This window comes from Sinohyriopsis cumingii, chromosome 10, assembly GCF_028554795.1.
Source record: "Sinohyriopsis cumingii isolate HCF-2022 chromosome 10, ASM2855479v2, whole genome shotgun sequence".
NCBI classification, from domain to species: Eukaryota; Metazoa; Mollusca; class Bivalvia; order Unionida; family Unionidae; genus Sinohyriopsis; species Sinohyriopsis cumingii.
Window position 1 is genome coordinate 24,649,878 of NC_142970.1, and position 13,389 is coordinate 24,663,266.

At 36.5% G+C, this 13,389-nt stretch overlaps 1 protein-coding gene across 1 annotated transcript; it reads right to left on the minus strand.

The window, feature by feature from the left end:
• Positions 1-5,969: 5,969 nt before the first annotated feature.
• On the minus strand, positions 5,970-10,006 carry LOC149789745 (uncharacterized). Its single transcript, XM_089971753.1, has one exon. It carries the CDS (start codon positions 9,355-9,357, stop codon positions 8,362-8,364), a length of 996 nt encoding a protein of 331 aa, XP_089827879.1. The 5' UTR covers positions 9,358-10,006; the 3' UTR covers positions 5,970-8,361.
• Positions 10,007-13,389: the final 3,383 nt, after the last annotated feature.

The following is a 13,389-nucleotide window of genomic DNA, read 5'->3' on the forward strand; positions in this document are numbered from 1 at the left end:
ATGGGGATGATTTCTACTTTTCAGTTCAAATTCTTTTAATCTGAACTGCATTTCCCTTTTTATCTATATTTACGTCTTTTCTTTTCTATTCCAATTGCCTTTCATCTCTTTTTCTCTCCTTCTCCTCCTTTTGTAACTCTCGCAGTAATTTTGCATTTTTCTTTCTTCTTTCTACAAATGAATTCCAGTAGTGATCCATACAAATTGCAATATTAAACTTGATTGTGTATCAGTAGCCTCGAATGTGCTAATGTGCTGAGAGTCTTGATGTATCATGGTCATATAATCCAAAATGTCTATGCATAAATTCAGTATAATTCCCAAATAGTGAATAAGTCCAAGAAATAATAATGAGCACCTTGAAATTCCAGTGAATAGTTTAATGAAATGAATCAACTGAATATTAACTGAATCACAACTTGAATTGATTCCTCAAAGACTAATGTTAAGATATAGAACAGAGCTATGTTTAAATCTCCCACTATAAAATACACTTAAGACATAATAACAGAACCAAGTTGACGATTTTTTTCAGAATATTCTAAGTTGTAAATAAGGTCAGGTATCTTAAGAAAACTTTAGTGAAGAACGTTAAATACGGCAGGTACAATATTAATTTCCAAGAGGATCACCAACGTCCACAATTCAAACTCGAGTAAACCTTTACCTCCACTTATAATGATCTTAATATATAATCTAAAATCAGACAAACTTTAGCTAATTTTTTTATACTTGTTTACACAAAAAAGAGTTTCGCCAGGTAGACACTAAACTCAATTACTGATAAGGCCAATCCCATAATTTAGACATACATAACAAATAATCATGGATAAAGGCCCACACAATACAAATTAAATATGCATTACAATAGTTGGTACATGTTTCTAAAGTTGCGTTTTCGCGTTTCAGTGGTGTGTAGAGTCTCAACTAATTCTCACATTTATATTATGGGGAAAAAACTTGCAGTATAACAGCCGTACAATATGCATAAGGACATATCAACGCCAGTTTTGCATTTATTGCAAAGTGCTACTGTAACAATTTATCACTTATTTGAGAATATAGAAAGGGTAACTGAAGTTTACAGCTATATGGATTTTCTCCTGCTACCATTGGTCTAAAAATGCATTTGATCAAGGAGAACTTAGAAAGTTAATGGAAATTTACAACTGTACAGAATTCCGCTTCTCTCCTAGTCCATAAATTTGCCTGAAAGAAAAAAATGATTGGTGTATAATTGAAATTTAGAGCCATTAGGAGGGAAATCACCAGTACTTCTTATATTCGTCTCTGTTATAGCCTTGTTTCCACGGTAGTATTTCGCAATAAAATCCAATGAAATGGCACAGCTAATTTTACGTGCACAATTAATTTAAGTCAACCATGTTCATTGGATTTTTCCTAGAAAATTGATAGACAACATATTGTAAAAAAGCACTATCTGCTGGTACTACTCGACCTGGAGGATTGCCATGAAATGTTATCACACATTCATTACAAATTGGTTATTAATTAACATTATGCCACTCAAACATTCAATTTGGCCATGAATGGACAGTCACACTAATATGATCTTCTCACCAGCAGACCTCTTGCAATATCTTAGCCCTAAATTAAAATCGTGCCGACTTGTGTTAAGCATGACCAGCATGGTATGGATCTTGAAAGTCGTTCGCTACCCGATAGTAGAAAGTCATATTGCCATCGAGTTCTCATAGAAAAACTTCTTATGATGTCTAGCTGATGATGACCTAAAGAAGGTGCTGATCCGATGTCTAATACGGTCACAACATCACTGGTCATGTTCCCTTGATATTCCTACAGAGAAGAGGGATCATGAACTTGTTACGATATGTGATCTGAAAGTGTTTAATGCAATATATTACACGTAAACAATTGAATATTGATGGTGATATATGTTGAAAAAGTAGGAATACAAATAACTTTGAATCTTGTTTTGCCATCTCCTCCATTTTGTACAATTTTCATAGTTATAAATCTCGTCGTCAGTTAATAGCACATGTCCTCAGTCTGATGCAGAACAATAGGTCCTCATATCGTTATTATGGCATTCATAGTCAACTTGCCTGATGCCAGGAGAATAGGTCCTCATATCATTATTATGGCATTCATAATCAACTTGCCTGATGCCAGGACAATAGGTCCTCATATCGTTATTATGGCATTCATAATCAACTTGCCTGATGCCAGGAGAAGCTCATATTAGTCTCAGGCATGATAACGTGGGCAAGGTGAAAAAATTGAGAAAGAGAGAGAGAGAGAGAGAGAGAGAGAGGTCGTCTGCATTTCTGTATTATTTTTAGATGTATCTAAAATTTAGATACGTTTGATATTCTATTTTCGTTGTGCACTGTCTAGACTTGATGCATATTTTTTTTTATAATGATAACTCTCATTTCCCAACTTGATATTATCTTATGATAGTGTCAATAAAAATGGTAATGAAGCTGTAAAACAGTGCACGAGGTGTTGTTTACCGCGTAGTAACTTAAAATTATATTTTATTTGATAAGATTTGAACATTTAAGCTTGTGTATCTGTCTGTTTATAGTTCTAACTGAAGATAAATTAGTTCCTAAGCTCTAAAATAAATATCTTCTAATGTTGTTCCGCAACATGTGCCATAAAAGAAAAAGATCATTCAGGTTCTCCAGTTGATGGTAGTCTCTGTGTAATTAGTCCTCACAATGACGTCTTCACAATGATGGTAGAACAAGAGTAGTCCTCATAATGTTTAAAGTAATATGCTGGAAAAAGAAAGTTATATAGATATTGCCTGGATTGCAGTTAAGCTTACTTTCAAATTTCTAAGAAATACTTTCATTCCTTTTTACATCATCGAAACGTAGTCATATGTCAAGGTCCTCCCAAGTATATGTATACAAGTATGTGTGTGTGTGTTTCTATTCGTCCGCGTACGTTGTGTGGATAGTATATTTTAGGGTTTTTCTCTTCCCGTGTATGGATAGTAGATTTGGGGGTTGTTTTCTTCCTCTTCCCGTGTGTGGATAGTAGACTTGGGGACTTTGTTCTCTTCCCGTGTGTGGATAGTAGATTTCGGGCTTCGTTGTTTTCTCCTCTCGTGTGTGGATAATAGATATATGGGGTTTTCCTCTTCCTGTGTGTGGATAGTAGATTTAAGGTTCGTTGTTTCCTCCTCCCGTATGTGGATAGTAGATTTATGTGTTTTTTTTTTCTTCCCGTGTGTGAATAGTCGATTTGGGGTTGTTCTTTTTCCTCTTCCCCTGTGTGGATAGTCGATTTGGGGTTTGTCTTTTCGTCTAGTCGTATGTGGGTAGCAGATTTGTGGCTTGTTTATCCCGTGTGTGGATAATTTATTTGGGGATATTGTTTTGCCTCTTCCAGTGTGTGGATTGTAGTTTTTTTTTTCTTCCCGTGTGTGGATAGTAGGTTTGGGGTTTCGTTTATGCGTGTGTGGATAGTAGATTTGTGGGGTTTGTTTTGTTTATTCATCTTCCGGTGTGTGATAGCGTGTTTCTAGATAGTATAGAATAGTTTTTCTTCTGTGTGGATAGTATATAATATGTGAAGTTAGTGTAAGGGATGTTTTCATTTACGTCCGTTCTTGAAGTATATAAACTTTAGCGTTCATTATTCGCCCCCAAAAGACAGCAAAAATAAAGGATAAACAAGACCAATATCTAAATGTAAGTATGTGCAACTAGAAGAGGAATAAAAAAAAATAAAAAAACACGGACGGCCACTGGTGGGAGGCGAGGACAGGCAAGACTCTCAGTCGTGATTGTTGCCTATAGCCCAGACCAACCATCAGGGGGATAAAAGGCTGCTCTTCCTACACCCCCAACAGAGTTAAAACAATTATTGTATACTTTCGTTATATTTATATAACCTTATCTATTCATTTCTTTACGCTAAACAAACCCTTCTTCTCGAACAACACCAACAGCATGTGCACTAGTAACACAATACCACTGAGGACTCGGAAATACTCTAACTGAAAGTGACAGCTATAATACCATTACGAACACCTAGAAACATCAAATAAGAACCGAAATCTTGATCATATAAGGTGCTTCAACGCCAAAGATCGTCATGCCCATCCACACAAACGATCACTCCAATTACCACTATTGCAAAGTAAATTAGCTCTTATAAGGTGGTCTAAAAGCCAAAGACAATCAGGACCGGCAGCAAAAGTCTGCAGTCAAATAATATAACATAACCCCAAATTTAATCCAACAGTAAAGGTGGTCTAAGTATACAAAGACCATCCGGACCAACTGCACAAGGCGGCAATCATCTCAATAAAGCTGTCACCCTAGGTATCTCTCCTCGTCTTAACTCTGAAACAGAAACAGCACAAGGGTTTTTCCAAATTGTGTAAGACGGTGTATTTAGAATAAAATCACCATGGAGTTTAGAGGCACCGACCTGTGACCTTGGACCTGACCTTCCTGCTCTCTCTTCCCTTGCCACAGCCAGGCATCAAAATATATCAGCTTGCAGTGCATGCACTTTGCGCTGCCATCATAAGTATGAGCGCGTGAGGGGTCCACTCCCACTCCTACACACCTTAGTCAATTCAGTAGATGTGAACTGAAACGTGTGTGTTGTGACTATTCACACTCTCTTGAAAGTCCTGCTTTCTAACAGTAAGGGCTTACTCTTAATCCCACTGCCTGATGGCTTCAATTAATCAGTACTCATTGAGCACATACAATTCCAGGGGAATTGGCTTGAAATCCTTTCCCCAAGAGTAATTAAACAGCATGATGTACATGAATAAAACAGTTGTACATGCATGGCTGTGCGTAAACTACTTTAATCCAAAGTAAGTAAAATTCGCGCCATTACCATCATTCGACCCGAGGACCCGGAACAGTAAACACACCTCGCAGCCACTATACTGCCAACGGAGTTACCTCTCACAAGCAGTGGGCCCTGATACCAAATAGCTAGCTGTGAGGAAAAACATGTCTGACGATAAATCGTTAATCACCAACACCAATCCTGCCAGCATTCCATCATGCCTAGTAGTTCAGCTGGATTTTCCAGCCCGCCTAGCCGCCTTGTTACTTTTCACCAAACCAAAGGAAAATATTTCTTGATGAAGGAAACATATTCTAAAAGGTAAGAGGTTTGCACATAGCCTGTGGGCAATTTAACTCTTTTTAGCTTTTTTTAAAAAAAACATATCTTTCAATTTATTAATACTACAAGCCTATAAACCTTTACAATATTGTAAAAATTGACAATAATCCCTTTGTGAACCAGATGTGCCGCCTATTTCCTTAAACAGGTTCTAGGACTCATACTAGATTATACCTGGATTCAATCCACACAAGGTATTTATAACTTAATATAACTGTTGTTTTTCGATTATAGGGAATCAATCAAGGTAAATCATATCTTACTCAAGTTTTACATCCTTAGTAACACATTTCCGGCACTATTTCCTGAAAACATGTACTAGGCAACATCCTAGCATACACCTGGACAGAATCACCACAAGTTCCAAGCACAATCTAAATTTTAATATTCATTCTTGATCATTTACCCATTTGTTCTCCCCGCAAAACAAACTTAAATAACTCAGTAACTTATTCCAATTGAATCAATTCAATTCAAACAAATTCAATTCACTGTTATTGATTCAAGCTTAATACAAAAGCAATATTGTGCCAAATAGATAAGCAGCTATCTCCGTCCTCACTAAGAATTTAGGGTTAACTTTCAAAATATGTGTACTTACTCCGTGGGTCGTCCATTTCTCGCTGAATGATTATGTTAAGGTTATGAAGGCCATCATATTATAGCATTTGTGTATTGCATGTTACATGTAATCAAGTACATACATTCATGTTTTAGTCATATTTCTTGTAATAAGCATCTTATCACAATTTCCTATTTAAAAATAAGTTCCTTACTTTGAGCAGTCTTGCAATTTATTATTACATTTACACAAGTTAGCCCATACCCCCCCCCCCCATCTGTTACAGTTTGAAAATATCAAATGTCTAATGTAAATTTTACTAATGCCCCATAGACTTGCATGTCACAGTTGTGAGGTTATTCCAATAAACTGTATGATGCACACTTTATTGTATTTTACAGTAGGAAAGATCTTCAAGCTAGGTGTTGCAGAAAAATAATATTTTTAAGATTTTAAAGGTCTGTACATGTTGCTACAATTGCTTAATAAGAGTTTTAATTCACTATGGGGGGTATTCCAGGTGTTGTTACTATTGCCCTAAAGGGTTGTTTTTCACTAATGTGGTTATTCCATTTTAAAACTCTATAAGCAGTATTACTATTGCCCCATAGACTTAGAGTTTGCTATAGAACTTATTCCACCTTAAAGGTCTGTTCGTGCTGCTAATATTGCCTAAAACATATATTTCACAATGGAGGTTATTCCATGTTGATGCATGCCATTTTTAAACTTTAGTCCAAGAAAGGTCTTGAATGGCGTTGTTGCATAAAATGATTATTCGGAAGATATTAGAAATCTCAAGGGACTGTTACTATTACCCATTAGGGTTATATTACAGTGATATGAGAGTTATTCCAAGTTGTTGCATGATGCTTGCATGCCATTTTGGGGAATTGAGCCTTAGAAAGACTGTTCATGTAAACAACACATCATAAATACTTCTTGCAAGTGGCAACAAGGTTCTCAAATTCCAGATAATAAGATTAAAATGTAACTGAATAAAAAATGGTGGATTTCACTATTTCACAATTTTTAATTTTACTTGTTCATGGTCAAAGACCTTCAGCTTACCCAAGCCAACAATGCGTTTGCCCCAGAATTCAGTCAAATGAATTTTGTAAATGCCTTAACATGTACATTCTAATGGGACAATTACTCATAAAATTTCACGATCAAAAAGCTGTTTCTCCATTATGAAACATATGGAGAATTCTACCCTCAATAGACACTGTATCATAAGCTTCATGCTTTTTTCTGCAGTATGTATTGTTTTGTGTACCTTATAGTTTCCACCATGACTAAACATCAGATCACATATTTAACATTTAAATTTGTTTTCTACAATATGTTTCCTCTGGTGCAATTCTAAATCTCCACTATGACTAAATGTTTGAACTTACACTTCATACTTAAATGATGTTTTTATTTAGCTTGCGTCCTCGCTTCATAATTGAATGTTTTTATCCAGCATGCATCCTCACTTCATAACTGAATGTTTTTATCCAGCATGCATCCTCACTTCATAATTGAATGTTTTATCCAGCATGCATCCTCACTTCATAATTGAATGTTTTATCCAGCATGCATCCTCACTTCATAATTGAATGTTTTATCCAGCATGCATCCTCACTTCATAATTGAATGTTTTTATCCAGCATGCGTCCTCACTTCATAATTGAATGCCAGCATGCATCCTCACTTCATAACTGAATGCTTTTATCCAGCATGTGTCCTCACTTCATAATTGAATGTTTTTATCCAGCATGTGTCCTCACTTCATAATTGAATGTTCTTATCTAGCATGTGTCCTCATTTCACAACTGAATGTTTTTATCCAGCACGTGTCCTCACTTGACAATAGAATATTTTTATCCAGCATGCGTCTTCACTTCATGATTTTTTCTCTCTAGCATAGGTCTTCATTAGCCTCAACTCCAATTTAACTTTCAATGACATATAATCACACAAAACAATATTTTTGGTGGGCAAACATATGCATCTTGAGAGATCTATTATGAACTAAGAGGTCAGGAGAAGTTGACCCATGGTGGTTGGAGAAGTCACCCTATTCCATCTGTAGAAGTCGCCCAAGGATTCTAGATTCTAATTTGGGTATGTCGCCCAATGGTGGTGATCATTTAATATCACATCTTGAATTATTCTATTACCTAACTGAGATTATAATTCATGGTGTCTAATCCTCACATTTAAATTCGAATATAACCCTATTCTTTTTCAAAAGCAAGTGTTACTTAGGTCCTGTATATGTCAGACCATTATTACAAGCCATTGTGGAATCAAAGTCTGCTGTTGTTGATGTTGTTTAGTACAGTCCCTATGATCTATGTGGTGTCTAAGATGGTCCAAGCTTCTGCACAGCTCCATTTGTTACATCATATATCACACTATTATACAGTTTCCTAATTTCCCTCAAAAATATTGTCTCCATCAGAAACATACCCTTCATTGTAAGTATTTGCCTACTTAATAAGTAAAATCTAAATAAAATCATCAAATATCTCTTTTAATGGTAACAAACCAGGGTTAGAATAAGTGATATGTCTGTGGATAATCCGAAGACTTCACTATATCTGTTTATCCACTAACTTCATGAACAGGAATCAGCCCCCCAACCCAATCAACTATCACATGCTTAGTGAGGTGTAAAAACCAGTATGTATCCTTCTGTGTTTTTTCAGAGTTCCACTCTGACTAAACCTCTTATCACATACTTCACACTTGAATGGTTTTTCTCCAGTATGAATCCTCACATGCCGTTTTAAATGTCCACTCCATTTAAACATTTTATCACATACTTCACACTTGAATGGTTTTTCTCCAGTATGATTCCTCATGTGCAGTTTTAAAGCTCCATTCCGATGATACATTTTATCACACACTTTACACTTGAATGGTTTTTCTCCAGTATGAATCCTCATGTGCATTTTTAAAGATCCACTCTGATTAAACATTTTATCACACACTTTACAACTGAACAGCTTTTCTCCAGTATGGATCCTCGTGTGCTGTTTTAAAACTCCACTATAATTAAACATTGTGTCACACACTTCACACTTGTACGGTTTTTCACCATTATGTATCGTCATGTGTATTTTGAAATGTCCACTCTGATTAAAAGTTTTATCACACACTTCACACTTGAATAGTTTTTCTCCAGTGTGACTCCTCATGTGCAGTTTTAAAACTTCACTCTGATTAATGTCATCACACACTTCACATTTGAATGGTTTTTCTCCAGTATGAATCCTAACATGCTGTTTTAAATGTCCACTCCGCTTAAACATTTTATCACACACTTCACACTTAAATGGTTTTTCTCCAGTATGAATCCTCGTGTGCATTTTTAAAGCTCCATTCTGATTAAACGTTTTATTACACACTTCACACTTAAATGGTTTTTCTCCAGTATGAATCCTCGTGTGCATTTGTAAAGCTCCACTCTGATTAAACATTTTATCACACACTTTACACTTGAACAGCTTTTCACCAGTATGTATCCTCATGTGTATGTTTAACTGTCCACTCTTATTAAACGTTCTATCACACACTTCACACTTGAATGGTTTTTCTCCAGTATGTATCATCATGTGAGTTTTTAATAGTCCACTCAGATTAAACATTTTATCAAAAATTCTACACTTTTATAGTTTTTCTCCAGAACGCATTTTCATGTCCAGTTTAAAATCTCGATTCTGATTAAAGATTTTATTTCACACTTATATGGCTTTTCACCATTATGCATCCTCGTGTGCCTTTCTAAATGTCCGTTATCACTAAATTTTGTATAGCACACTTCACAGTTATATGGTTTTTCTCCACGATGCACCACCTTTAAATTTCAATTCTGACTAAATCTTTCATCGCATAAGACAGACTTAAATAGTTTTTCAACATGTTTTCTCCGTGTTTAGTTTCAAATCTCACTTCTGTTCAAGGGGCCCCAAGTGGCCGAGTGGTCTAAAGCGCTCTCCGTTACGGACACTGCCATCTCACCTCTGTCTGCGCGGGTTCAAGTCTTGTATTCAGCCAATGTGGGTATGAGAGAAAGCTTGCCAGTAGTTTCTCGTGGGTCGGTGGTTCTTTCTAGGGTTTTCCCGGGTTCTTCCTCCACCATTAATACTGGCCGCCATGTATAGCCTATCGTGTGCTGAAAAATGGCGTTAAACCCTACAACAACAACAACACTCCTGTTCAACGCCACACACTACACACTTAAATGGTTTTCTCCTGCATGTATCCTAAATTTCAAATCTCCATTCTGATTAAACATTCCATCAAATAGTCCACACTTTACATGGTTTTTATCCAGTATGCTTCTTTACCTTCCGTTTTAAACTTCCACTCTCCTTAAATAATTTATAACACACTTCACACTTAGGCCATAAACGTACCCCCCCCCCCCCCCCCCCGTATTATCTAGCATTATGTGCTTCTGTAGTGTTCAGCGTAGATCAAAACACATTTTTTCACTAGCATATACTCCATGTGCTGATGCAACTTCTACTGTTACGGACATGAATAGTAGTAATCCGCCATGGTCATACAGAGTTATGGATAAGTTCATTTTGAATACAAGAGCACCAATCCTGGTCGGATTCCTAGTGTGACAAAATGAGGATTTATTTTATTGTTGTGGGGTTTAACTTCATTTTTCAGCACAAGATAGGTTATACAATGCGGCCTGAATAAATGGTGGAGGTAAAAGCCGGAAACCCCCCGGAAAGAACCACCGACCGACGAGAACCTACTGGCAAGCTTTCTCACATACCCACACTGGCTGAACCCGAGACTCGAACCCACGCAGACAGAGGTGAGATGCTAGTAATTCGTAACGATGAGCGATTTAGACCACTCGGCTACTCGGAGGGAAAAAAAAAAAAACGTTTCAAGACAATGGCCTAAAATTAATCAGTATTCCAATATAAAGAGATACAGAGTAATGTACTTCGTATAATAATATTAAGAATAGGAATAATAATAATAACAACAACAATTACACTATTACTACTACTACTACTACTACTACTACTACTAATACGTATTATTATTATTATTATTATTATTATTATTATTTCTTGTCTAATGGGTCCCACATTGTATGTTTCTATATATGATAATGAAAACTGCTTATTTGTAACATCCGCCATATTCGTTCTGAGTTCTGGAACAGTCCATTTTCAAGCACCGATCCTGGTCGGAATCGTAGTGTGGCACTTGTTAGCACAGTATGCAGTGTATTTAATTACACAGTTTGCATCGTCTTTAATTATCATTCTATTTACCTTTATTATGTCCGTGTCAAGAAAGATGTAAATAAAATGTATAAAAGTAAATAAAAACACCAAAAAAAAAAAAAATAAAACAATTAAAAAAAAATGTAATCAATATGTGAATTTAACCTTCCCCCACTCTAACGGACATTTAGCCCCAAGTGGTACTTGGACGTCACCCCCCCCCCCCGGACGTTTCGGCCGATAAAAATTCGCCCCATATCAATGGAAATATCTGACGTTTATAGAAATGCATCAGCATTACAATATTGTCCTCATTTTACTTTACTTAACCATTAATATTTCATTTCATACCCCCCCCCTCTCTCTCTCCATTTCATTTACATTCAGCGTGCCTTTATATCAGACAATATTTTCCACTTTTTCTTTTTTAATGTATTAAAAAACTGATCAGAAAATGAATCTATCATTAACAGTAATCATTATTTTCTAAATGCAGTACTTTAATTTTCACTGATATGCAAATTGACGAAAACCCCTTTTTACCGTTGAAAGGAGATTGACCAATCACCACCTTTCATTCACGCTATTCGTTTACCCAATCAGCGAGCGTAAATTAGATACACCTCCGTGCACCGTTTACGTACATTTTCCTACGACAAGCTAATTGTCGCGATAATGAATTAAGTTTTGTAAATATTTACAAACTGGGTCATGTTTTCTCGATTTTTTAAAAAAATCGATAAAGGTGAAATGGCGTTAAAAGGAGGATTTGTAATTTAACAGACAATATCAGCATCGTATATACACAGGTGCTAGATGAATGATGTTGAGAAGAAAAAAATCTGAAGGGAAAAAATCATACAAAGTGGCAAAAGTACCTTAGGTTACCCCCAATGGCTCGTTCTGACATACGGTCCTTTCTATCATACTATATAAGAGAGAAGGTACGTAACTTTCAAGTACTTGGCTCCACCCATGACCCTCGATTTCCTTCTGCTATTTCCGTCTGGAAAGGCATATGACCATATTATATGGCTTGTTTTACTCAAGAGATATTTTTCTATTCATCAAGCCATATTGACTTTTCTGCGTTGTACCAAATTGAAGTTACTGGCTCCGAAACGCAATTTTCGCTTTTTATTTACTGCTGAGACTGTACTATTTTAGTTGTGTTTAATGCTCTGCGAAAGAGTAATCAGACTTGGTGTAGTGTGGATATGATTAAGTTCAAATACTTCTTCTCAAAAGCGCAATAAGCTCCTCACTGATTTATAATAATAAATTTACATGATCCTCGATCACGATATCGTATAGGTCTTGATACAATATTTGGTTGAGAGACTGATTTAATTACTCACACGTATATGTTGTTGTTGTTGTGGGGTTTAATGAAAAGGAAGATACAAGCATTCGCTTGTGGAGTTTAACGCCATTTTTCAGCACACAATAGGCATGCATGGCGGCCAGTATTAATGGTGGAGGAAGAACCCGGGAAAACCCTGGGAAGAACCACCGACCCACGAGAAGCTACTGGCAAGCTTTCTCTCATACCCACATTGGCCGAATCCTAGACTCGAACCCACGCAGACAGAGGTGAGTTGGCAGTGATCCGTAACGGATAGCTCTTTAGCTCTTCAGACCACTCGGCCATTCGGGGCCCCCTCACACATCTATAGCAGCGGAGGAGGTGCGACCTCAATGAAACGTCCAGCTAGTAAACAAAACACGCATACAAATTTTGAAAACACAAATGCCCTTTTTGTTTTTTTCGTGGGAAGTTTATTTGTTTTAAAAAATGACGTCCTAGCAAAAGGTCTGTTCACCCTCTCTGCTGGTACAATATAGCTACAATCAGTAATACGGGACTGTCTGCATGCAGTATTGATCAATAACACTCGTGCCATATGCAGCCTCAAAAAGTACATCCATAACTGTAGGACCATGCCAGTAAGTTTAAATTGGTGTTTGACTCTTTTTTGGAAAAACTAAATGTAAATTGCTAGATACTGTTCTTTGCTTCTACATGTATAAATCCACAAAATGAAATGGCAAGTTTAATTGTACACGAAATTATGGTACCAATGACAAGGCAATGTTAGGTTAATACCAACCTTTGCTTGTGCATTTTCAAAGAGTAGATAGCATAGCCAGTCGCATCTTGAAAATCTTATCTTTTTGCTGGAGCGATATGGAAGTGAGATGAAATACGATCATTCACATGCCATTCAGATGAGAAAAAAAGCCTGTTAAAAATACGATCTGCAGTGTATGAAGTCCACAAGTTCCATCATTCATAATATTCCGACTGGTCTGCAGCTCTGTTTCTTTTGTTAGAACTTTCATAAACTAACGGTTAACATTAGGGCCATCATTAGAAAGCTGCAGTGGATGTCGGTAGCCTAACGTTGGAACTGAATC